The 27,139-nt window shown below is 37.6% G+C and overlaps 1 protein-coding gene and 1 pseudogene across 1 annotated transcript in view; both read right to left on the bottom strand.

Annotated features, from left to right (window-relative positions):
- LOC101591615 (arylacetamide deacetylase-like) overlaps positions 1–10,804 on the bottom strand; it is a 12,664-nt gene extending 1,860 nt beyond the window's left edge. The window contains exons 1-4 of the mRNA XM_004643935.2: positions 10,546–10,804; positions 7,247–7,469; positions 5,586–5,655; positions 2,298–2,469 (exon numbers count right to left, since the gene is read on the bottom strand). Coding sequence (XP_004643992.1) covers positions 2,298–2,469; positions 5,586–5,655; positions 7,247–7,469; positions 10,546–10,683 — 603 coding nt within the window. The 5' untranslated portion in view covers positions 10,684–10,804. The remainder of the gene's footprint in view (positions 1–2,297; positions 2,470–5,585; positions 5,656–7,246; positions 7,470–10,545) is intronic.
- Positions 10,805–13,297: 2,493 nt separating this feature from the next.
- Positions 13,298–13,419, bottom strand: LOC111813416 (annotated as a pseudogene).
- Positions 13,420–27,139: the final 13,720 nt, after the last annotated feature.

Genomic DNA, 27,139 nt, shown 5'->3' with positions numbered 1-27,139 from the left:
TTTATTTATTTATTTATTTATTTTTTGGTGGAACTGGGCATTGAACTCAGGCCCTTGCACTTGCCAGGCCAGCGCTATTCTACTGAGCCATCTCCCTGGTCCTCACAAAGTGTTTTTAAAGTAAATTTGGTTATGTGACCCTCAGAACAAGCCTGGAATTCAAAGTTACTTTTTCTCTACAGATGATGAAATGGATGCTTAAAGAGATTAAATGAACCGCTAAATACAACAGCTTTTTAAAAATTATCTTTTATTTACTTATTTATTTATCTGGTACAGGGCCTTGCTACGCAGCTCAGATGCATAATGATCGTCCTGTCTCAGTCTCACCGGTGCAGAGATTACAGGCATATGACGCCACCCCCAGTTTCTGTGGCCAATACAGCATGCCCGGGGTTCTGGAGCTGGCACTGCATGTGATACCAGGGATTGAACCTGGGTCCTTGCTCTTTCCAGGTAGGCTCTTAGACTGCCAAGCAATCTCCCCAACCTGATGACATCTTACAATGACTCTATCTCGAGAAAATTCAGATCTTTATGTCCAATATAGTTATTTTGCAACTGCATTATAAAGCTCAAATAGTGATCAGAAATATTTTCCAAATTTCAGTATTTGTTGTATATTTTGGTTACAGAAAATCAAAAAAGTGACATTCTTTTATTTTGAAATATTGTCCAATATACTGTATAAGTGAAAATATTTTTTTATCCAAAACATGTATAAATGGATATAACTAACAAAGGAAATACCAAAAATCACATTTAATTAAATCCAGATTATATTTGATTTTAAAAATCCAATCCTTAGGGCCAGCCAAACAGCTCAGCAGATTAAAGCACCTACAAGCAGGCTCAGGGGCCAGGGGTTCGATCCCAGGGGACTGCTGTGCCAGCCCTGCCCCTGGGGCATGCTGAGGGCAATTGAGACTGGGCATGGTGGCACGCGCCTATAATCCCAGCTCTTGGGAGGCTGTAACCAGGTGGATCACTAGGAGTCGAATCTAGTAGTGAGACCCTGAACACCCTGTAGACCTTTCCCTAAAATACAAAACAAAAAACAAAAAAAAAAAAAATCAATCCAATCCTTTTCATTTGTAAGCAGTAAGCTTCTTCCTCTCCCCTACCACATGAGAAGAAAATGGTTGCTATTTTAACAATCAGTAACAGTGTTATGGTTTGTGTCTATGTGTCCCCCCAAAGCCTCCTGCAGTCTTGGGGCAGCTTCTGGAGTTTGTGATATATTACTGTGGGTGTGGATGCTGCACCTGCCCTGGGGCAGGTTATCTGCATTACAATGTAAGGTGGGAAGAGTAGCCAGCTGCTTGAGCTGCTGCTACCCCTCCCTTGCGCTCTTGCTCTTCGCCACCACCATGAAAGGTTGCTTTCTGCTCTGTGCTGCTCTGCGTTGGACCCAGCTGAGTACGGACTGAAACCTCCAGTAACTGTGAGCTAATAAACCTTTCCTTCCTTCATTTTGAGTGTTGAGTATTTGTCCCAGCAATGAGAGAAGAATAACTAAGACAAACAGAATATTTTTCACATACAATTGAATCCATTCTATGGCAAATCATGGGTGCATAATGCTGTCATTATTTTTTACTACCATTGTTTAGTTACAGGTAAATCTGATTTTACAATCATATGCTAATAGATATTTGTAAATATTTCTATTTCTTCTTTATAAGCACAAAAATCTTTCCATGTGCTGATAATTTCCTAATGGCAGTATGATTATTCTGGTATTAGAAGAGTACTCCAAGGTTATTCAGTGCATCTGAATTTTTAAAGTGTTAAAATGGTGGTTTTCTGATCTCATTCTGTCCCCTTATTTACCTATAAGAACATCTTACTGACACATGTAATAGCTTTACCCAGTGATTTAAACAGAATTGGCATCACATTAAGAAAAACATTGTGACAAGAATAAAAATTAGGGCTGGCCAGACAGCTTAGTGGACTACAGCGCCTGCTTAGGCAGACGCAGGGACCGGGTTTGATCCCAGGCGTGCAGTGGCATGCAGTGGCGTGCTGAGACAGTGAGCGAGACTGGGCATGGGGCAGGAGCCTGTAGTGCCAGGGCTTGAGAGGCTGAAAACAGGAGAATCACAATGAGCCTGTCCTGTGTAGTGAGACCCTATAGACCCTGTACTAAACAGATTTTTAAAAATAAAAATTGACATTTTGATTTGTTAAAAACTTTTAATATATTCTCTTTAGTATTTATAATACACACACACACACACACACACACACACACACACACACACAAAACCCCAGGGAGATGAGAGATGTCCTACCTGCTGAGTAATTGCTGCAGCTAAGTTTCCTCCTGCACTGTCTCCCGCAACACAGATTCTCTCAGGGTTTACGCCATAGCTTTCCAGAACATTGTCACTTAAGAACCACTTGAAGGCAGTATATACATCTTCAAATTGGGTTGGGAAATGATACTTTGGTGCTAATCTGTAGCTTTGAAGAGAAAATATGGTTTTCATGTCACATTTAGTAAATAAAGTGTAATATGCATGTCAGAAATGAACACATTCTAAGTGCACAGATTCTGGAATTCAAGCTGAACACAGTAATTCTACCTAGGTCATGAAAATCAGTACTGCCAGCACCCGAAGTCTTCTGTTTATTGAATTAATATCCTGTTACTGACATAGAAGCAGCAATTAAGCTTGCTTGATTTTGCCTTTAAAATAAATGAACTCAAAATCTAAAGCTGTACTGGATCTGATTAGTCAGCATTGTCTTGGATCCTCACACACATGGCCGCATGCCATGGTGCCCTGCGTCATCCCCACCGTGTGGGTACCGCACCGCTCACCTATCCAGTAACATTTGGTGCGGCAGCCACAGGAAGTCAATATTATGGGATTCCTCTTACATGTGGTATCTACAATGGCAATTCATAGACTCAGAGTAAAATGCTGATTTCCAAGACTGTGGCAAGGGAGAAATGGAGTTAATCATCAAAAGGTTCAGTTAATGATGTGAATAGGGCTGGAGAGATGGCTCAGTGGTCTAAAGCACCTATTTAGAACAAGCTTAGCAAAAGCATCAGGGACCGCGGTTCAATCCCCCAGCACCACATGCCAGCCAGCCCTGCCCCCTGGTGGGCTGACTCTCTCTCTCTCTCTCTCTCTCTCTCTCTCTCTCTCTCTCTCTCTCTCTCTCAAATAAATAAATAAATAAAATTAAAAAAAATTAAAAAAAAATGATGTGAATAAACTACAGCGCCTGCTTAGGCAGACGCAGGAACCGGGTTTGATCCCTGGCGTGCCATGCCAACTCCTCCCTCGGGGCGCGCTGAGACAGTGAGTGAGACTGGGCGTGGGGGGCGTGCCTGCGGTGCCAGTGCTTGCGAGGCTGAAAACAGAGATTTGTCCTATAATAGCATGTGTATAATCAACACTAATGTACTATGCATTTAAAATTTGTTGAGAATGAACCTGGCATTAGTAACTCTTAACACAACTAATTAAATAGTAAATAAAGAAACATTTTCCAACTTAAAGATGCTGTGAGGATTTGGGTTGTTAACAGCTATTCTCAATCAGTTTATAAAAGGATCTGTGATGCCTGTTGTTTCCAACATGTGGTGTTTTATGACTTTTCATCTTAGCCATAATATAAAGTATAGAGGAACTACATAATCGATTTGTGTTCTCTTTATGTTAACTTCTTATGCATTTGACAATTTGAATATTCTTCTCTATTTCTTTTCAAGCCTTTTTCCTAGATTTCAAATAATTTAAAGGTGTTTATGTATTTTGCATAAGAAAAATACATGTATTTTAGCATTCATATATCTATGCATATGTTAAGTAAAGCATAAGTTTTATTTTTTAAAGCAGACACTTCATTAAAATATAAATATTTTATAAAATTTATTTGGAGTGCGTAATTTGTATTGTGATTTTTAATGTATTCAAAGAGTTGTGCAACAATTGCCATAATCTATTTTGGAACAATTTTATTACAAAAAAAGAAAGGAAAGAAATGGAAAAAGAAGTAAAACCACACCTGTGCATATTGTTATTCACAGTTTATATTTTATCTTCCCCCATCTCTATCCACAGGTAACTGCAATCTTTGTGGGTTTTTTTTTTGAGATTTGCCAAGACTGGGCATTTCCAAAAAATAAAATAATTTTTTTGATGGCCTTTTCTGACTTCCGTCTTTTACTCAAAATATTCTGAAACTTTATGCATGTCATAGAATTCCTTTTCAATGACAAGTAACATTTAACTGTGTGGATACACTACATTTTGTTTATCCATATGTCAGTTAATGGACATTTGGTGGTTTCCTCTTTGGGGGCTTCCAGAATAGTGCTACTATAAAAGCAAAAGTCTCTGTGTGGATATATTTTCATTGCCTCGTGGATAATCCTAGATATAAAGACCAACGTCATTATAGTAATTCTGTTTTTAACCTTTTCAGGAACTGCCAAACTATTTTCCAAAGCAGCAGCAGCATTTTGCAGTTCCATCAGCGGCAGAGAGGGATTTATTTTTCTATATGGTATCATTTTATTAACCTGCACTTTCATTGTAGTCAACCTTGTGTATGTGAAGTGCTGTTTCCTTATGCTTATGATACTTATTTCTGAAATGACTACTGATATTTAGCAATATTTATTGTGCTTATTAGCCATTTAAATTATAATAGAAACAAAATCGTCCAGGTTTTTGGCATGAAAATTGTCATTTATCTTTAATATCAGTGTATATTCAAGGGTAAGTCATAAAATTGAGTGAATATTTAAAATTTGATCACTGAAATCCTGATTTGTGAGTTGTTTTGATGAATAATGAAACAGATGTCTTACAGTGTCACTGTCATTGAGAAAGCCATCTTTATAAAGTACAAAACACAGTATGCAACATTAGATTTTCTAGTTTTTAATGTTTGTAATTACTTTGCTTATTTGTGAGCACTTAAAAGAAAGAATTGAGCATGAATGTCTCAACTTTATAATAATGATTTAGGTAGATGAATGGTCATCAGTGTGTTAATTCTTAAATATCTCTCCCTTTTCCAAAGTTTAAATGGCTATGTAGTACTCTCATATGAGTCTATCAAATGTGTTCTAATTTTGCAGTCTTTTGGTGCTCTTTTTAAAGTTGGATCTTTAATCTACTCTATTTTATATTAACCCACTAACTTGGTTGGTATCTTTTACGTCAGTGTCAATTTGAGATAGGGATTATTTATAATGTGCTTTTGTTGACAATCCACTGATTCCAAGAAACTTATTCTTAAAGACCCTGACTGAAAGTGGAAAGGTAATCCAATGCAAGTAATTATGTCCATGGATAATACAATTTAAGCTTCCATGAAACATTTTTTATTGTTTTTTCAACTGGCTTAAGACACACACACACACACACACACACACACACACTTTTTTTTCTGAATGTTATTCAGTGTAGATTAACTCTTTTAAAATTGTTCCTTCAGTGTAAAGTGAGAAACATTTATTTTCGGCATAATCACACCTCAGCTACTCAATAAAGATGAAAGAATCTGGATAAGTGAGGCAACTGGAACCAAAACCAAAACAACAGAGATCTTACTTGCTAGATACAACAACAGCATCAAGTCTCTCTGCTGTCCATCTTGAGAGGAGATCATAATTACGTAAAGCTGAAATAAAAAGAATACAATCGGGACATTAGTGACAGTAGATGAATGAAAGGAAGGATGTTACCTTGAAAAGATAGTTACACTTTTTTATATTTTAACTTCTTTGTGCATTGCACATTAAAATAACAGGAAGATGAATTCAACACTGTATGTAAATTAGAAACTACTCATCCACAACTCAGTGAATTTCAAGTCAACATTTCTAGTCATCTGTCTTGCAATCTATTTCTATTAATCGTGTTATTTATTTTTAGTCTACATATTATTCATATCTGTTTGGCACAAAATAATGAAAAAAATGCATTTACTTAACTCTCCTTTGAATCTTCATTTGATGTTAGCTAAAAGGCAGAGAAATGATTCCATTTAATCTTACCTTTCTCTTACTTTTCCCTTTTATAACTAATTCCCTTTAAGGCCAGGAAGCATCCGTCCTATGTTCTTATTACTATTGCTTGCTGGCATGTGTCTCTTTATAAATATCAAACCAGGTGGTACTCACCACTATTAACATAAGCAGTTCAGCGTCCAAGAGATGTATTTCCATAGTACTCGGCATCTCTATACCTTTCAGCACTTCATTAGTCCTTCCTTTTTTTGTTTTATGATCTCCGATCACTTCCTAATGTTTTGCTGATTGCCTCTTCTTCCACCTGCTACCTATGTTGATGTTCTCCAGAGAACGAGCCTCACCCGCCCTGTTAATGTGCCATCTATTACACAATGGCTTGATCATCTAGTGTCTGGAATACTATTCTGCCTCCTTCTCTTTCTCCCTCCTCAGTCCCCTTCAATTTTCCACACTTGTCACATCAATTAACACATTTTGCTGTAATATTTCTTCTCTGGACTCTTCTTCGCCTATGGAATTTCGAGTTCTTAACTTAGACCCCATCCAATCCCCACCCCTTCTTTATGGCAGATTCTACTTCTTGTTGAAAGTTAAGTACTGTGGAACAAAAGTAGCATAAGTGATTTTCTTAGTCACAAGTCTTAGATCTTTTCCCAGTTACATTCTTTTCTGAATACATTCCAATTTCTGCTCTAGTTTTCTATACACCTGGGATTTTGCAACTTTTGCCCCATCTCAATTAATTTAGTCTATTATTTCTTACATTTGTCACTTAGAATACACTGTGTTACTTATTTATATATGAAGTGGCTGATATTGTCCTTATTTGATTGTAAACTCTAAGAAGAATTTTGTGTGTGCCCAGATATCCCAGACCTGTCTAAAGTTCCTAGCAGATTTCCAGGCATAAAACAAATATTTAAATAAATAAATAAACACATTATTTGGTCCTGCAATATCAAATGAAAAATCATACAAATAGCACTATACTGTATGATTTCTTAAACCAATGTAATGAATGGGATAGTTTTTTCTTTGCAGCTCTACTTGCATTGATGAATAAGCCATATAAAAATGGGACAGAGTGATTGAGAGTTCCAGGGAAGAATAAAACTATGTCAGTGATCAAAGCACAAGAGAGAGTGTATAGTGTCCCTGCTGTAAAGGTCGGTACAAAGCCTTCAGGGCACTCTTTGCAAACTGCTTCAGTGGCAAAGAGTTTTCAAAGCGATCACTTACCAGCACTTCCACAACAAAAGCCACCACCATGCATAAAAAATACAGCTCTTCGCTGTGCCTCTGTCTTCTTCTTTGGCACATACACATGGACAGGAGTGTTGTTGAATTTTGTCTCAATTACAGTGACATTTTCATCTGAAGTTGGAGGAACTTCATTTAATGCTGTAATTACTGCTAGCAAATCCAAAAAATTGTAAAGTCCCAGAAACTCCAGAAATGCACCCTAAAATTAAAATGCATATACAAATTTATATTTCAAATTCCAAATTTGAAAAGATTTTTGAGAATTTAAGTGCATATCTATCCTTTATGAGCTCAAATGAAATGAATGGCATCCTTATAAAAGTCTCCTTTATCATTTTAGAAGAATCAGGAAAGCAGTGCTTATGTCTACAGTAATTGTTATTTTAAAAAATGAAATACACATATTTAATCATTATTTCACAAAACTGTTTAGGTTCCTCACTCATCCTGAGGTTCCAGAGATGAACAAGACAAATCTTTCCTCAGGAACCTCTAACTGAAGGGTGCAATGAACTGTTAAAAAATAATGTAGTTGCTCCAAGAGATCTACACCCAGTATTTTGAAAGTGTCCAGCAAGTGCTACCTAATGCAAGTTAGAAAAGAGTAATCAAACTTTTTTTTGTGACATTATTTTTTTATTTTTTTTTCAAAATTTTATTGATAAACAGCAATGAGACAGTTTCAAATCAAATCGGAAGTACAGTTTCAACAAATAATAAAGTGCATATATTCTTCTTAGTAGTTAAGTGCTGTAAGAATAATCAAACTTGAAGTCCATTTATCTCAAATTTACAGGAAAGACTTGTTTTGACTATATAAGTCAACAAATACATAAAGGGGAAAAAATCATTCTGTGCAAAGGTACTAGTGTATTTTGGAGATAAGGGGACCATTGTTAATGTCAGAAAGCATGGCTACAGAGGCACATGCATGAAGGGAAACAAATTGGAGAGTGAAAGGCTGAATGCGAGAGAGGGAGAGCCAGTGTGCCTGCCTATAGCCTGCACTGCCCAACAATTCGACAGTTTGCCCACACTTTGTGTTTACTAGTCCCGGTAAGGTCACTTTAGCTCTATCTGAGATATATAATATTATTGTTATCCTTTGAGCAATAAGGAAAAGGAACCCAGGAAGGTAATTAGTCTAAGTTTACACAGCTAGGAAGGGATATTCACCAACATTATGAGTCCAGAACTGATTCTGGACTTTGATTCTTCATTTCTAGCATAATTGTTCAGTGAGAATTACTGAAATGGATTTGAAGGAAGGCAGCAAATCAATCAGAAAAATCCCAAAGGATCAGGACATAATTGAATACAATAAAGAAAAAATAAGTAACTTGGGAATGAAACCATATTAAAATTACTTTTAAAAAGCATATACTTTCACAATCCTGCAAATATATGAATAAACCAAGCTTAGGAGACAAAATATAAAACTAAAGGGTTAACAGAGGAGGAAAAACTCACAGGTAGGCCAATGCATTATTTAAAAAAATAATAAAAGCTATTAATAGCTAGAGTTTGTGGAGGACCACCTGAGCAGCTCTCCTTGAAAGAAGAGCGAGTGGTTGTCTCCATTTTGACTGAGCCTGACCCTGTTTCCTAGTATTGATTTGTACAGAGTTGGCTAAGACTTCTCTTTATCCTTTCAATTGGAAAACTATCTTTGTGGTTGGAAGCCCCCATAATTATAAATATGTTTTAGTGTCTTTACTTTCACCATGGGTTGTACTGGGATTGGTAGATTGGAATTAACTTGGTGGGATTCCAATAACGTACCTTTGGGATTATAAATATTGACTTCTTGGACCAAGACGAGGACCAAAAAGGGCTCATTAGAAGAGCCAAACAACAACATCAAAGTAAGGCATCTCCCAAGGTAAAGGCAAATAGAGTATTAAAAAGGTAAAACCACTTCTAAAAACTCTAGGGTCTCGGGAGATGGCACAGTGGAATAAGCGTTTGCCTGGCAAGCACAAGGGCCTCAATTCAAACCCCAGTTCGGCAAAAAAAAAAAAAAGAAAAGAAAAAAGAAAAACAAACAAACAAAAAAACCCCTCTTGACAGCGTATTACATACAGAATTACATAAACATGTACTATCTTTAGAAACAAAGCATACCGTATGATATGGCCTCTTACATTTTCAAATTGCAACTGTGTTCCCATCAGTTGCAAGTGTTTTATGCTATTTCTTGAACTTGTCAATATTGTATAGTTAGGGTTTTGTATGTGTGGTTGTCTATACTGGAAATGTTTTCCTCAGAATTTATAATATTGATAGACTTTTTCATCTTTCTTGAGCATAAGCATGTTTCTTCTTCACAGCGTCCTCCAGTGATAAATGCCGTGGCCCTGCCTATATTGTCTGCCCATGTTTAGTACATTCTTGTCTGCTTTGTCTCCTTTAAGCCACTTACCATCTGAAATCATCAATTCATTTAATTCTGATTTATTATCTCCCACCCCATTAAAATATCTATTCTCTGGGAACAGATCCCTTGTTTGCATAGTAAGATTTGACAAAGAATTAAAGATTTGAATAAATAAGAAATGAAAGAAGTTACATCTACCTGGTTTGAATTCTGAAAAATGAATGATAAATATGAAATGACGGAAATATTGAAAGAAATAATACAGCACATTTCAAAAGTGCCGGAGAAGACTACACCTTTGTTGTTTTGCCAAAGCTGTTCTGGGGGGCAGCCAGCTCTCATGACACAGCAGTGTCTCCTCCCACTTCTGCATTTTTGCCTCTCTTGAGTAGGACTCAGCATGTGCCAACAATGCTGCCTTCACAGATTTTCCTTGAAAATTATGGCTGTGACCTTATTATATACTCTGAAGACTACAGAAAATAACAAAATCCTTAACTAACTGCTGCACAGTAGGATGAGCTCTGGATTATTTGTAGAATTTAAATGTCAAACAACATGTAAGATTATAATTACAAAAGATGACCCTGATGATTATATTCATGCTGTCTAAACAGAACAATTAATTAATGTAATCTGTTGAAGTGGCTCCTAATTATAATTATAATGGAAAATAGGAAGCAACCTAAAAAATCCATATTTGTAAGCATTAAATAATCAAAAGCCATAACATTTATTTTAAATCAGTAAATTAAATGAATCAATGAAAAATTCTTGAACTCCATCAAAGTTATATGTAAAAAACATAGAAAATCCTAGAAATCTAACTTCATATCATATGCAAGTCAGAATTCATAATACTCAGTGCAAATTTGAAACAGTAAAATTCTAGACTTACCAAATGTACAAAAATTTTCAGATATGCATTGTACCACATTAGTCTCCAAGGCTCCTCAAAATTATCTGGGATAGTCGTACGAAGATAATACGCCACGAGGACCACCACAATCAGAAGATACAATGGCTTTCTGCCCATGCTGTTCCTGTGCTTCTCTGCCTTTGGAGCTCAAAAATAAACTTCCTGGATGAGCTTTAGTAGCAGACCTCACTAAGGAGTGTGCCCCTGTGCCACAGCCTCACCCGAAAGGTTTACTTTCTCTTTTGAATTGAGAATTGCTCACTTCCTCTACAACCAGCAGAGTAAGCTGGGAACTTCGTTGCTTATCCAACAGCAATCACGGTGATTATAAATCCAAGTTTAATATCCTAAGCAAGTACTATGGATGATCACATGCATACCCTTGTTCTGTGAAGCAACCTGTGTCAAGCAACAATATGGAAAAAATTCTTTAAGTTTGTTAAAGTTATATGTAAAAATCATGCAAGATCTTTACTGTATCACAGTTCATCATAGTAAACAGGAGAACAAATTAATGTTGCTAAAGTGTGGAGAGTATAAGAAAGAACCATTACTGTAAATCTACAAAATTTACATTATACACAAGAGAAATGTTGTTATAATTATTGAGAGGAATTATAAAAAAATAGGAATGATAATAAAAGGAAGATTAATAGTGAATACTTACTAATTATCTCTCTAAAATCCAGACACAATGGTGTAAACAATTAACCTATTAGATCAATGATAACCTTTTGTCTTATGTATGTAAATTGAGTTTTAAAAGGTTAAATAGCTTGTCCAAGTTTCAGAAAAATTTAAGTATTGGATACAGTATAATTTAAGTAACTAAGGAAGCTTTTAGAGGAATTTTATTTTACAATGATAGATTCACGTATGTGTGTGTTGTGTGTGCCTACAAAGATGAAATAAGAAATCACATTCTTACATGACTGAGAATGATGCTGCTGATCCTTTATTGCGTTTCCTACCATAGCTCTTTTCTGTACCCTGACATATCTCTGCCAGATCCTTGAAGTTAACCATTTCTTCAAGTAGACCTGATTTCTTTAGTGGTTAACACCAGGTTAGTGTACAAAAGTAGAAAAAAAAATAGATTAAAATATGATCTCATAATGATTTTTGAATTACAATTGCAAGTTTGTTCCTCATTTTCTCTACTTGTAGAATCAAATGGTGTGTTCCAAGCGTGTAATGTATTTTCATTTTATATTACTTAAATCATGTATTACTGTAAAAATTTTAAAAATATTGAGATTCAACAAGGAAAATAAAATACTCCAATGCTCTTCTTGGAATACATTTCCTGCAAACAGTATTCTGAAAAAAGTGGATGAAATTTCATGGTTACTTTTGGTACTTTGTATGCACTCCTTTCAGAGATAAAATGCCGTAATACATATACTAAAAAGACTGACCGTTTAATGCAGTGGAATAGTGTGCCCCTACCAGCCGAGCAAACTGAACTTGTGTGCACGTTGCATTGTGGCTGCTTGGTCACTGCTTCACTTACGCTTTACTACACTCTGTTCTACTTACTTTTTGTAATTATAGTCCCTGCAATTATTTAAACTTAATGGGCATTAAACTTTCCTGTTTAGCCCTAGATAGTGTGCTTTCGCCACTGATCAAGTCCCTTCAGATCTTTTCAATGAGAGACTTGCCAGTTGTCATTCTTCAAAGAATAAAGAGAAATAATAATTACAGCTAATTTCAGTATATTCTGTGATTGTCTCCTCTCATTTTCTTTGTGATTAATTGATATTTTCTGTCAACAAAAATGAGAACTTCTAAACAGAGTCTATAACTGACCAGACACTAGGCTAATTATCTTCTTCAGCCAACATTTTCTTTATTACTAGAAGACTATTATATGTGGAATTACCTCCTTCCTTTCTTTCTCTTCAGAATAAAACAATTTGTGCTTGCATATATTTCCTATCCATAAATTATATATATTTAATATCCTGTTATTCTAAAAAGTTGATTGCTGATATTATCTCATATTTAATTTACACTAAGAATATCATAATATTAATAAAGTATTGCCACAATCAGTCATACATGGGATATTTCTGCTTTAAACTCAGTCACTTCAGTCAGATAATGAGTATTAGTATAATTTCATCTTTTGTATAAAATTACCATTGTGATGTATAATCAGATTTCTTTGTTGTACTGTGTGTTCAATTTGCAAATATATTTTGTTTAATTTTATAGTAATCAGAAATATGGTAACTACAGTTATGACTATAACCCACATTTTCATACTCTTAACTTTTTCTTTTTTTGTTTTTTTTCTTTTTTTTTTTTTTTGCAGAGAGAACATTTATTCATGAACTTGTTGGGGGTGGCAGAGTGGAAGCCTTCAGGAGTGCAGGGCTCACCACTTGTCCAGGGGACCGCGATTTGGGATGTATTTCACTCCGCAGCCATCAGGGATGAGGCGCTTCTCGGCCACCATGTCTTCAAATTCATCCTCATTGAATTTGGTGAAGCCCCACTTTTTGGAGATGTGGATCTTCTGGCGGCCAGGGAACTTAAACTTGGCCCTGCGTAGGGCCTCGATCACATGCTCCTTGTTCTGCAGCTTGGTGCGGATGGACACGATGACCTGTCCAATGTGGACCCTTGCCACCGTGCCCTGGGGCTTCCCAAAGGCACCCCGCATGCCAGTCTGGAGCCTGGTTTGGGCATGGCAAGGTCAGATACACAGAATGCCCGCCAGGAGGAGTGTCTCCAAGGTCCCTTAGGGCAGCCTATACAAGCAGCAGGCTGCATACACTACCGAGGAGGTTACTGTGTGCAGCCACTGCACACTGGGCACCCACCAGTTTATGTTTTTCTTTGAAATGAGTTTCTATTAACTATGTTTCTCAAAACTTGTTGCTTTTTGGATTTGGATGATTTATATTAATGTTTGGCATCAGTAAAATTTAACAAGATAGAATATAAGAAAAAATTCTTCCTCTTCTGATTTTACTGAGATGACTTTAAAGTATTAAAGATAGTAACAGTGCCACCAAGTTTCTGAAATCCTGGGAAAAACCTGTGTGCAGTATCTTTAAGCGCTCTTAGGACCTACATGTAATGCCCCTTCTGCACACATGAATTCTGAGTCAAAACCTGTTTCTTTTTGTACATATATTCCTATAGATGAAAGCAGATTTTTTGCAATAGCCAGGAAGAGGAATTATTTTTAATTTTCTAACAAATGCACCCACTACTATCCCCCCCATATAAGATTCCCTCTGTTTACAGCATGATTTCAATATGCGTGTATGAATCTTGACACAAAGAAGTAATGAGTTGTATGAGTGCTAGTAAAAACATATATCTGTTCCTCACACTTGACTTTGCTTTCTTTCTGAAGTAGGCCCAGGAAAAGGAGTGAAGAAATGTCCATTGTACATAAAGACTTTCTTTAAATCTTTTTTTTTTTTTTGCGGTACCAGGGACCAAACTCAGGACCTTGCACTTGCAAGGCAGGCGCTCATGACACTGAGCTATATCCCTGGCCCTGCATTAAATCTTTATTTGCCAGAAAATGAGACCACAAGATTTCTGGAATCCCTGAGTGTCTGTGTAAACTAGATGAGGTTATTGTTGACTTGCATGTCTTACTTACTTTCCAGCCAGATTTACCATCACATTATCTTTCTGTAGATGTTCTATTTTAAGAAATACAAAATGTATCTTTGCAACTTCTGCAAAGGAAACAAGCATCAATTTATTTACCAATTGTTGTATGTTATCAGTTGGAGCTAAAAGAAACCACAAGAAGACCCCATTAGCATAGCTTTAGAGATCTGACTGAGATTAGTCTCTCTCTAAATGAGTCCCAAGCCAGGGAAATTTCTCACATTTATTGAGGGCTACAAACAGGCTAAGGAATGTACATTCACTAATTTGGTGTAAGCAAACTATTATCAATATTGCCTTCTGGCCTCCACCGAACTCTAAGTCTACAGATCGCTAGTTGGTAACTTCCCAGGTAAAGGAACAAAGAGCAGAACAGATACCACCTTCAGGAATCTGTTACTACCTTGTCTCCAGCTTGGCGGAAATACAGAAGGCCAGTTTCCTTAGGCTCTGTTCTTTGTTCCTTGCTCCCTTGGGACGGTGTATCAGTACATCATTACATTTCCCCATTTCTGTTTTGTGCTGAATTTTTCTGAAGCATCATAGTGAGGACTGAAGAGTGTGGGTTCATGTCTTGTTGGTGGGCTGGTCCTCATCACTGCCAGGCTAGGAAAGAGGTACAAACAATAGAGACACCTAAACAAAATATTACCATACTCCCACTGAACCATGAAATAGCATGAACAGGATGAAGGTGTTTTGTTTTGTTTTAATTGTAGTACAGGGGCTACAAGATCTCACTCCAAAGCTCTGACTAATAGTGATTCTTTTGTTTTCAGCCTCCCAAGCCCTGGGATTACAGGCATGCGTCACCACGTCCAGTCTCAGCTGCTGTTTCAGTGTGCTCCTGGCGCAGGGCTGGCACAGCAGGCTGGGGGGATTGAACTCCTGATGTCTACATCTGTCTAAGCAGGTGCTTTAATCTGCTGAGATATCTGGCTGGCCCCCGATTAAGGTTTTTGATGCCATTAAAGATGTCTTGTAATAGATCAGTATCAGACAATTCTGACAATTGTTTTTGCAAAAGTATTATCAATATGTTTCTAAGAGAAAGGAAACCAGAGGTAATATCACCGTGATACAATAAATGTCTTTTTACATTTTCCCATGGGAACTGAATTGGAGTTAAAGAGAATGAGGAGGTATTCCAAGCACATTTTAAATTAAGTTGACACTACAGATTAACCATTTGATCTCCTAGCACAACAACAGCTTGTTCTAAATTATTTTATCTTAATATTAACTCTGCATCCATGTGTCTTTGAAGTCCATAATTGTTCTGAGTCCTTGTGCCACTGTTGCACAAAGCAGTTTGTACACCTTGGCTCAGTGCTACTTCAGCTGTAGCAGCTGTGGCTGTGACTGCTGTTATTCCTGAAATCATGGTTATCATGAGTTCAGCTATTCATTTTGTTCTCTTCTTTAGTGTCTCCAACAAATGTTAGAATAGCATCATGGAAGGGGAGTCTTGCCACGGGCATTGTAGTTGTACAGGAAGCCAAATTCCAGTCCTTGCCTTGAGAGTATAAATGCTCCTGCCTTTTAATTTTTTTTGAGAGTATAAATGGTATCCCTAGAAAAATTAAGTTTATCAGAAGAATTTAGACATGCATATAAAGAACAATTGTGGCATGGAATGGTATAGTTAGAAGGGTTCCAATATCTAGGTCTTACAAGCAACAGGTAAGGAAGGTGAACACATACCTGTGCAAAATGCATTATGTTCCTTTTAAATTTTAGATGTAAATTCTAGGAGGAGCGATTCTTCTATATATAACCTTTCCATGCTGACATGTTTTAATAAGGTAACTTCCAAAGGTGGTGTTGAATTGGTCCCCCAGAAACATGATGGACACTAGGGGGCACTCCTCCTCCGTGCCACATTATTGTACTATTGGCATTTTTAGTGCTAGTATAAAGTTCATCCTTGCCATTCTGTTTCCATCTTAACTCCTTTCTTTCTGCCACCCAGGCTGAGCCATAAGGGCTCCAAGCTATGACGCTTCCATTGGAAGAATTAACCAACACCCGGGCTGCTTCTCCTCTGCAGACTTCTCAGCACACCCAATCACTGAGGTGAGCAACATTGGTAGTGGAAGAAAGGTGGCAGATCCTGTGGTGGAAATGTTTCATCCTCAGTAATACCTTTAAAATTTTGTCCCTGTAAGAGAGAAAATCCCCCTTTTGGCTCCCTTGTCTCTGGTGGTTTTTTTTTTTTTTTTTCCTAACTATAGATAACCAGACTCCTGTGCTTGCTTTTAAGCTATGAGCTCCATTCCCAATACAAATAGGCCAGCCTTCTACTTGAATCTCATAGAATGGAATTCTGGTTCCTTCTGCTGGCACCGTTGGTCCGCGGGCATCACAGGGGCTGGGTAAACAGGAGCTTTCTTTCACATACATAGGTATAGTAGCATCCCTACAGTGAACTCCTTCCTCTATTGAGTAGTGGATTTGGAATATAAGCCCAATAGCTAAAATTACCTTTAACACTTACAGGCAGTGACAACAAAGCCACAATAGCAAGAAACAAGTTGGTACTATTTTTCTATCAAAATAATTTAAGTTTATGCACTTTCTAGGTTTTATTTGTCAAGTTGGCACCCAAATCACTTCTCCAGTATTTTCTTTTTTAAATGTATTTTAGTACTGTCTATACAGGGTCTCACTACACAGATCAAACTCATAATGATCCCCCTGTTTTCAGCTCCTAAACATTGGGATTACAGACACATGCCCCTCTACTCAGTCTCAGTCGCCATCTCAGCGCACCAGGGGGTGGGGCCGGCATGGCATGCTGGGGATTATACACTGGTTGCTGTGCCTGCCTAAGCAGGTGCTTTAATCCACTGAGCTATCTAGCCAGCCCTTCAGTATTTTTTTTCTCCAGTGACAGTCTGCAGCAGAAGATCTGTCTGGCAGTCATTTTTTAAAAATTTAATATAAATAGAGGTTTTTGGACAATTAATCTAGATGTTCACGTATATTTTCGTACCATTTCCCCCTTTTCATTTAATGAGCATTTTTAAGCTTTTATTAGCTCATTTTATAATTGCCTATGGATACTTTAAGTCCTTATAGAATATTTTTAATAGTATTTGGCTTAATTCAGTTTTTTTCCCCTATAGAATATTAACAGATAAAAGTTACATAATTTTACATATAAGATCTATACACCTGGAATCAGAGATACACTTAATATACTCTGGGACTGACAATAATGAATTACCATATACATGTGAAAACCTTTCTTAATTTGGTTTTGCACCAAAAATTTTTCTTACAGAGAATACCTTATTGTAATTTTTTCCTGAAAATCTCTATCTTTTTTTTTATTTTTTTATTTATTTATTTTTTTAAAATCTCTATCTTTTTAACCAATGACCAAATTATTAAGGGTGTCTCCTAAAGGAAATAATTGGGAGCTCCTCATTAATGGAAAAAAAAAGGTTGGCCATATCTCTTATTCATCAGTTGGACTCTCTCTAATAAATCCCATGATGAGCTGCATAAACCAATTTCTTTCTTTCTTTCTTTCTTTCTTTCTTTCTTTCTTTCTTTCTTTCTTTCTCTTTCTTTTTGGCGGAACCGGGGACTGAACTCAGGCCCTTGCGCTAGCCAGAGAAGAACTTATTCCACTGAGCCATCTCCCCAGCCCCAACATAAACCAATTTCGATATCACTTTGACTATCTGGTAAGTTAGGAAAAAGCTTGCATTTAAGTCTATATCTCAAATTATATTTAGAACAAATGGTCAAAAAAGAAAAGAGGAATAGCTATTCCTTGAAAAACACTTGAACACATACATGGAACACACAAATATCCTTAGAAAATCAAGAGTACACTCAAATAAATCTTTGGCCAAATAAATACAGTATTATAATTTTGAGAAATTTATGGTCATATGACTAGTTAGATTTTGTTATTGTCAATTATTAGAGATCTCTTATTAGAACAATTTGGAAGGAATAGATATTTTATCTATAATTAATATACATATTTTGCATTTTTATATTTTTTATCTTAATACTGACAAAATTTATTTTATTTTGTTATATCTTCAAAATAAACTTCTTTAATTGCATTAATGGCTTCTGCAATTGGGTCTCTAATTTTATGAGAACTAAAGCTGCCATACTCTCCTTCTAATAATGGTCAGAGTATTGATAGTATGTGGTGAAAACTGAGTAAAGTGGTACACAAAGTAGATCTACTTGATTATCCTCATTCTTGTGAGATGCCAGGGATTGGGTGAGATGATGCCTATGGTATTTTTATATTAATTTTAATGAGAAAGAAATAACAATGAGACAGTTCCAAAACAGGTTAGTAGGACAGTTATAATAACTAATACACTACATATTGTTTTTGTAGTGGTTATTCATAGTACAAGATGCAGATATGATCTTTTGTCTAAACAAATTTAGTACAAATCTTTCTTCTCATTGAACTAAGAGAAAGTAGCTGTATAACTATCCTAACAATTTTGTATATACAGATATATATATATATTTTTTTTTCACTACAAAATGGTCCTTCATTTATTTCCCCCCTTTTTTTGTTTTGTTTTGTCAGAGATGGGTGTTCCATTGCCATTGAAAAGTTGTAAGTGCTTGAATTCAGCAAAATAACCCAATATAGTCCAGTAGTCCATAACAGTAGTGGGTTATCAGCAGAACTGGCAATTGTCTGAAGTTGTTGACTTGAGTCTTTTACAGCTCAGCATAATAATATGGCTTTACTTTTTATACCTCATTTTTATACTTTTCTGCTGGACGGTTAAGATCACGTTAAAGCAAGACCAATATAACTAAGAATGTAACTTTTGTATCTGACAAGGTCAGTCAAATCCACTCAGGATTCACCCTGAAACCATATACAACAGTTTGTAGATCTTTTGTCAATATCAGCCATCTGGATGAGTCAAGACCATTGTTTGACCAATTTGCTCTCTGTGAAAGCCTAAGAGAATGTTTTCTCTCCAGGTAACTCTCCTTAGGCACACGCTACATCATCGATTACTTTCCTATGTGGCCCCATAATCTTGAATAGAAAATTTGGGACACCACTGAGTTACAGGATGTTACAGTACAGTTTCTCTTATGTCCTGAGTCCTCACTGGCCTTGAAAGGCTAGGGCCAAAATATGGGCTATCCTTGTAGTCCTTCTTTTTCTCTAATACAGAAAAAATTTACCTCAACTATTTTTACATATTTTACCACCTGTTTAGACCTTATATTTTCATTTGGTCAGTTCCTTGAATAAGCCCTGGGCTGGATCTAGCCTCATTGCTGTTAACTTCTTCTCTAGATCTGGCTTCATGTTATAGTCTGATAGTACAATTTGGTACCCAAATAAGTCATTTAGCATTCTCTGGAAAAAAAAAAACAACTATACCCTTTGCCCCAGGTTAGTAGTGGACTGAGTCCTTTCCATTATCCAGTATGGAGGTCTCTCCAAAGGACCCTTCTTAGCTTTTTTTTCTCTTACCTGGTTTTTCTTTCAGTTTTTTTCCCCTTCCGGTATTGGGGATTGAACAAAGGACCTTGTGCTTGCCAGGCAGGCACTTATTCTACTTGTATTTTATGTTTTGGAAGAGGAAACCGTACATGTTTTCACTCTATCTAATATGACCTATTTGTAAAAAAAAAAATCAAATTAATTTAACTTATCAGAAGAATAATGATAGTCAATAACACCAGAGAAATTAGTCCAAAATCTAGATGGAGCCAATTAATATTGTCGAATAAAGTCTGAAAATCATGAATGGTTGATCTGAACATTTTGGGGCACTATCTTTGTTGCATAAGTTAACCAAATTAAGAAGAAGTTAGCATAGTGTGTATACCCTTTTGGAGGTTGTCATTAGGACTTTTATTATTAAAATGGGATGTCAAAAATTGAGCAGCTGTTTAAACCCCATGGCTTTTACACATTATTCCAAACCCTTATATTTGTTTGTAAAATATCAAAGCCCTATTTTTGATCCCATTTTAAATTTAGGATTATAAACAAGCAATCAAACTTACTGTAAATAAAAAGATTTTATTTAATCTTATAGAATATTCCCATTGTTGTAAATTTTAGGGAAATGTTATTTTTTTCTTTAAAGCAAACTTTTTATTTTTAGGATAAAAATAGCCTTTTAATTTAATACCTTAAGGGGAAAATGTAAAAGCTTTTCCTCAATGTCAATTGTAATGGAGAGAGAAAATCACTCTTATTTTTGGCTGTTATGCTAACTTTTATTCTCAAGGCAATGACCCTTCACCTTTGTAGCTACCCTGCCTGGAGGCCATCCACACTTGCATTTGAAAAGCTTTTAGAATGGTTTGCCTTTAATTAATTTTTATTTTTAACCCAATATCTTTTTAATAATTTTAAATTTTTTTACCAAAGAAAGAATGACCAATTGAGCAATATAAGAATGTAGAGGAACCAGGGAGATGGCTCAGTAGAATAAGTGATTGCCTGGCAAGTTCAAGGGCCTGAGTTCAATCCCCGGTTCTGGAAAAAAAAAAAAAAAAAAAAAGAATATGGAGTGGTTTAAACAATGATTTGGGTGGATAGGATTATAACTTTGATTTCCCTGTATAAACAGCACTGATTACACTGAACAAAGCCTGCAAACCATTTAGCACTGGGGCGCTGTCTTTGATTTTACTCCCTGCCTGTGCTGGCTGAGTCGCTAGCAGCAGCTTAATGGTCCTAGAACCTGCAAACGGTTTTCTCCCGCCCACGTCACCTCCTAAAACTTTAAGGGAGCTATGGCCCTGTAGCCATGGCCTCTGTGCATAGCCACTCTGTGTGTCAGCTGTTGCTCTAAAACTTTAAGGGAGCTATGGCCCTGTAGCCATGGCCTCTGTGCATAGCCACTCTGTGTGTCAGCTGTTGCTCTAGCTCTGACCACAGGATGTTTTGCTTTTGCATGGATTTTAAACATGGATACTATCTTGAGCCGTACAAACTTGCAAAGCCAGCCATAGGCACAGCCAATGCCAGAGCCATAGTGTCCTCACAGTCATGACCCTCCTACTTGGCAACAGATCACAAACCTCTGCGGCTGACTCTATCTTGCAGGTACCTATCTGCATCAGCCTAGGGGAGGAGTGCAGGGCCCTCCCTGGTCTGTTTGTGCCCCCCCTCCAGGCATCCCCCGGCCACTTAGAACCAACTGTTTGCAATTTAAAAGATTTTTTTTTTCCTAATTGAGCAAAGCTAGAAGATTTAAACTCTATCTGCCGTACTTTTGCTCCATCCTCCTCATCCTGCCTTCGAACTGATTTTAAGATAGTGCTCCACGCTAAGTCTTCTCTGGTGGTCTCAGAAAGCACATTCATACAGGAACTGAGAAAACAACAAACGTTTTTATATACATCTGTATACACCTATAAACATGGTTTTTGAGACTCCATCTGTCCCTTTTTTTAAACTCAATCTAACTTTTTTCCTTTTGGCTTTTGTACATTTAACAATTCTTTGACCTTGGGGATTATAAGGAATTTCTGTGATAAGGGAAATATGAAAAGATTTCCAAAAATTTTTGAAGACAGCTTGAATATTTCCTATAACACTGTCTTCTGACCTTTGTTATAGATCTTCGTTGTAGTTATAGCCTTAGCACATACTAAAGTTCAGGTGCAGATCTACAAAGTTTGGATTTATCCAGCTATGCCTGGCTTGGGTCTGGCTGCTGTACTCAGCTCCTTCCTGCTGCTGCCCTTGGGGGTGAACCTATTGTGCCCATCTGGCAAGATTTTCTGCTCCTGGGCTAGCTGGATGGTTCTATCCTCTACACTCTCTGCAGGGATTGCAGCTGCAGGGTTTCTTTCACCCCAGGCCTGTATGCCAGGCCAGAGCTGAGCCTGGAGGGGACAAGGTGGAGTAGGGGGAGAGGCAGCTCTCCCACACACTCACAGGACCTGGGCTAGGACTGGGTCTGGGGGTTCCCGGAACGCAGCAGAAATTCTTACTCGGTGGACGAGGTGCTGCGAAGTGATGGGGGGCGTCCCAAGGGAGTGGAAGAGGGTTTCACCCACGCTGAGCCTGAGCTGCCACCAGTAATAGGTCCCCAAGGCACAGGGTAGCTGGAAGCTCTCCCACACACTCACGGGGCCTGGGCTCGAATATTTCCTATAAGTAAATGATCTACCCGGTTGTTTCCTGTTGACAATAGGGCAGCCAGAAAATGCAGCATGAGTTCTAATATGTATCCAAAGAGAGGCTGACTTCTATTTATAATAAGCTGCTGCAGCACGGAAAACAACTGCATTAACTCGGAGCCATCCGGAATCAAAGTAAGACTTTTTTTTTTTTTTTTTTTTCTGCGTGCTTAGCATCTGGGGAATCAGCAACAAGGTTTAATGAATCGGAGCAGTCCTATGTTAACATAATAATGGCAGCTAACTCTGCCTTTTGAGTGGAGCAAAAAGGAGTTTGTTTTTCTTTTTCTATTTTTTGATAATCCTTTCTCATATGATCCAATTTACTACAATTGAAGCAAACTGTACAGCATAAAACTTTCCATTCATGGGGAATTAATCTCTGTTCACTCATTAATGCTTGTATTAATCCAGTTACATAGGTTGATTGCACACTAGGTGGGTGCAGCTGAAAGGCCACAGGAAAAACTGAGCTTTAGTGTCTCTGTTTTCTTCCTTGCAGTAAAGCCTGAAGCGTCCATTATCCTCAGCTGGGGGAGGAGGCAGAGCATGAATTTTAGCAGGCATTGAAGGCAGAGCTGGAACATCTCATTGCTCCACCAATTTGGATATCAGCTGTGTCAAAAGTTCCGTGTGGCGGGATAACTCCTGGGTATTATTTGCCTTGTCCCAACTCATCCCCCCCCCCCCCACGCAGCCGAAAAGTCCTTGGAATCAGAGGAGTCTGAAGAGCCAGAAATGTTTGCTTTATTTTCGGATTCTCTGATTTAGATTCATCACACAAATAAAGAGATACTGTGCTGCCTTTGTGCTGGGCAGTGTCGTTATCAACCGGAACCTTTATAGGTTCTGAGTCTGAAGAATCGGAGCAGCTGTTTAGAAGGTGTTTCATCCGCTGACTGGTAAGCTCCACGGAGGCGAATCCGAGGTACCGAAACTTCCACGTGGGAACTGAGCGCTCTGCGCTGCAGACTGGATACCTCGGAGGCGGACTGCAGGGGCTCCAAAGCCGGGGACATAGATTACGGGAAGAGCACACGCTTGCAGGGATCGGTGCTCCTTGCTGCTGTGCTCTGTAGAGCTCTCCAGATTTGTTTGCAGACTTTCAAGTTTAAAGCAGCCTTCCCCTTAGGCTGAAGCCAATAACAATGCCTTTTTATAAGCGAAAATAATCACGAGATGGACATACTCATTTTCTGTGGCGTTTCCCATGACCCGGAGCTGCTCGCCTCCGTCTCGCCTGCCCTGGGTGCGCTTCTCCACGCCGCCAGGCCTCTCCTAACTCACCGCGGCCGTCTTCCGCGCCCCAGGTTGTGTGCCACTTGTTGTACGGTATCAGTCAGAGCGGAAAGAAATGCACGAAACGAAGAGAAGATCCGGTTAATAGAGCCTCAGCGGCCTCACAGAGATTAGTCTTTCACTAAATGAGCCCGGAGCCCGGGAAACTTCTCACGTTTGAATGTGCATAACTAATTAGGTGTAAACAAACTGCTGTCTATATTGCCTTCTGGCGTTTACCAGATTCTTAATTCACATGTCACTAGTTGGTAACTTCCCAGCTAAAGGAACAAAGAGCAGACAGGGTGCCACCTCCAGGAGTCTTACTACCTTGTCTCCAGCTTGCCGAAAATACAAGGGCCAGTCTCTTTAGGCTCCGGTCTTCCTTTCTCCCTTGGGACGGTATATCAGTATATATCACTACAACTAATTCCTAGTATGCTAATTTGCCTTTTTTAAATAGTTCAAAATTATGAGCTACAAAAACCGGCAAGTGTTAAGTTTTCTGGATTCTGCTCTTATTTCAATAACTAAAAGTACTATCTTAGTTTGGATTTCAGCCAAGTATTTTTTTTTTGTTGTTGTTGTTTTTGTTGTTTTTTGATGAACTGGGGATTGAACTCAGGACCTTGTGCTTGCCAGGCAAGCGCTTATTCTACTGAGCCATCTTCCCGGCCATTTATTTTTTTATTTTAGTAAGGGTCTACAGGGTCTTAACTGTGCAGATCAGACTCATAGTGAACCGTCTGTGTTCAGCCTCCCAGAGCTGGGATTACAGGAGCATGCCACCACGCCCACTCTCAGTGCTCCCAGGGGCTGGGGCCCGCACTTTGTGGATTGAACTCCTGGCTCATGCATCTGCCTAAGCAGGCGCTTCAATACGCTGAACTATTTGGCAGGCCCAAAAATTAGAGAATTTTTTTTTTTTTTTTTTTTTTTTTTTTGCTATCTCAGGCTGCCTTAAGGGTGGGTCTGGTGCGGCTTGTGGAGCTGGGGATTGAACCTTATTCCCCTGCACCTGAGTTTGCCCAAGCAGCTCTTTAAACTACTGAGGTAACCCACAAGCCCCAAACTTGAGAACGATTCTTTTTTTGGCTTGCTCAGGCTGCCTTAAGGGTGGGTTGGGTACTTCACATGGAGCTGGGGATGGAATCGCAGTCCCCTGTGCCTGACTGAGTTTGTCCAAGCAGGTACTTTAAACAACTGTGCTAACCCACAAACCCCCATCAGTCAAATTTTTATACATGATAATGCTGGATTTTCATCAAAAATATTGAATGCCATGGCAATTAGTTACAACTGTACTTAGAGTAGTTAAGTTTATGAAGCTGTGTAAGACAGACTATAAAAAGTTATAATCTCAGAGCAAAATTAGAGAGAAAACTGTATTACACTGCCTTAAGTGATAATCACTAAAATTAAAACATGACATGTCAAGAACACAATGTCTTGCATGAGATTTCTACTCACTTCTAATTACTAGTATAAGTAAGAGAGGTTTTGCAAATGAAAACCTAGATTTATTATCTTTGGAATTAGTTAGATTTATATAATTTAAATAATTCATTTCTATAATGGAATCATCAAAATATTTTTAAATCATAATATTTTATGAGCATTAAGCAATAAAACATTTAAAAATGTATGTTACAAGTTATTTCATGTTATAGTCCCTTTAGAGGAGACCAGATACTAATTTATGAAATTAACACAAACTCTATTTTCAAAGACAATGCTGGATTTTCATCAAGAATATTGAAAGCTGGAATACAGTGGAAATACAGATACAAAGTTCTGCAAATAAACCTACTCAAGCAAAAACATTTGTTGATAAAGCTTAGAAAAATTATCTTTCAAAATGAAGGCTGAGTCATTGTTTTGTCAGTAAAAATTAAAAAAAGATATGGATGTTTGTAAAACTACATTTCAAATAACACTACAGTCATTTATGCCGAATGAAAATGATAAAACAATGCAATTAAAATATACAAGGAATGAAGATAATTAAAATGGTAAATTGTGTTCATTTTATAAAAGATGGTTTAGACATCCTATCTTTAAATATGTTGCTTATTTAGCAGTGTATTTAGCTTGATGCTACTCAATACATCTGATAGTCTTATAGCTACTGTTGTTATGGCTTATTTTTGCCTTATTTTAGATTCAAGTTATTCATTTAGGCACTATATTGCATGTTGTCTTGGGTTGTATTTGTTCTGTGTAGTCTATCTCACTGATGCCCGACAAAGGCAGATAAGTGTGGAGTCTGCCTGGAGGAAGATTGCCGTACCTTAATATTATTTAGCCAGAAGCGGTCGTGATAAAGTAGGATATTGTAACTCCCAGTGACAATGGCAAGAGAATAATTCAAACATATTTTAAAACTCAGCAAAGGTTTTAACTAGTACAGAAAAATATATAACATATAAGACATTTAAAAATAGAAGGAAGTAAATAAACAGCTCAGTGAGATTCTCATTACCAAGAGCCTTCATTCACCTTCGCAAATCTGGTTTCTAAGGAAAACACACAATAGAAAGTTTTGATTTACTATGTGAACATAAGATGGATAGAGTAAGTCCTGCTTCCCCATGTTCTCAGGGGCCTTACTGAGATAAAGCCTTCCCGTTCCACTATGGGAGCCTCCCTGAGCTGCTGCCTGCTCCCCCACCATTGTGGGAGCATAGTTGTGCTGCTACTCACCCCGCCCACTGTCCTGGAAGTGACACTGAGCCCCAGAGCGCTGCATAAGCCTTGCAGTGGTCCTGAGTGCTGGTGAACATTGGGAGCTTCAAAAATATCAAAACAAAGAAGCAAAAGGACCTCCAGCCCACCCTAAAAAAGTCCAGGAAGCAAGAACAAAGAGCAACTTGGAAGTCACGCCCCTGAAATTTCTGAAATGATAGCAACTGAGGAAAAAAAAAAACAAAAAACTCCAACAGGCTATAGAAGAAATCACAACAAATAATCTCTCACGTAAAAAAAGAAAGAAATGAGAAGAGTCATCAAAGAGTTGCTCAGCATGTCTAAAGAAGACATAGATTTTATAAAAAAGAGAGAGGAATAGGAAAATGATGGAAACATTGAATGAACTGTACAAGAAAGAACTAAAATACATGAGTCTGATTCAAAGGGATAATGAGGAAATTAAGAATTCCATTGAAAGCAGACAAAACCTGAACAAAACTAAAGAAAGATTTTTAGGTCTTGAAGACAGAATTGCAGCTAGTCATCATAAAAGGACAGATGCCTTAAAAATAATAAGAAACCAGGAAATAATTCAACAACTGCAAGATGATAAATGAAAAACTATGAGATTTATGGGAGTCAGTGAAGAACAGGAGTCAACACAAATAACATAAAGAGATTATTTGCAGAAGTAGTAGCAGAAAATGTCCAAAACATGGGGAAAAAAATTTGACATACAGTTAAATGAGGCATATTAAACTCCCATTGGCCATAACCAAAATAAATTATACCAAGTTACATA

This window comes from Octodon degus, unplaced genomic scaffold (assembly GCF_000260255.1).
Source record: "Octodon degus isolate 3935 unplaced genomic scaffold, OctDeg1.0 scaffold00186, whole genome shotgun sequence".
In the NCBI taxonomy this organism is placed as follows: Eukaryota; Metazoa; Chordata; class Mammalia; order Rodentia; family Octodontidae; genus Octodon; species Octodon degus.
Note: the sequence above shows the minus strand (reverse complement) of the source record. Positions and strands in the feature narration are given on the sequence as shown.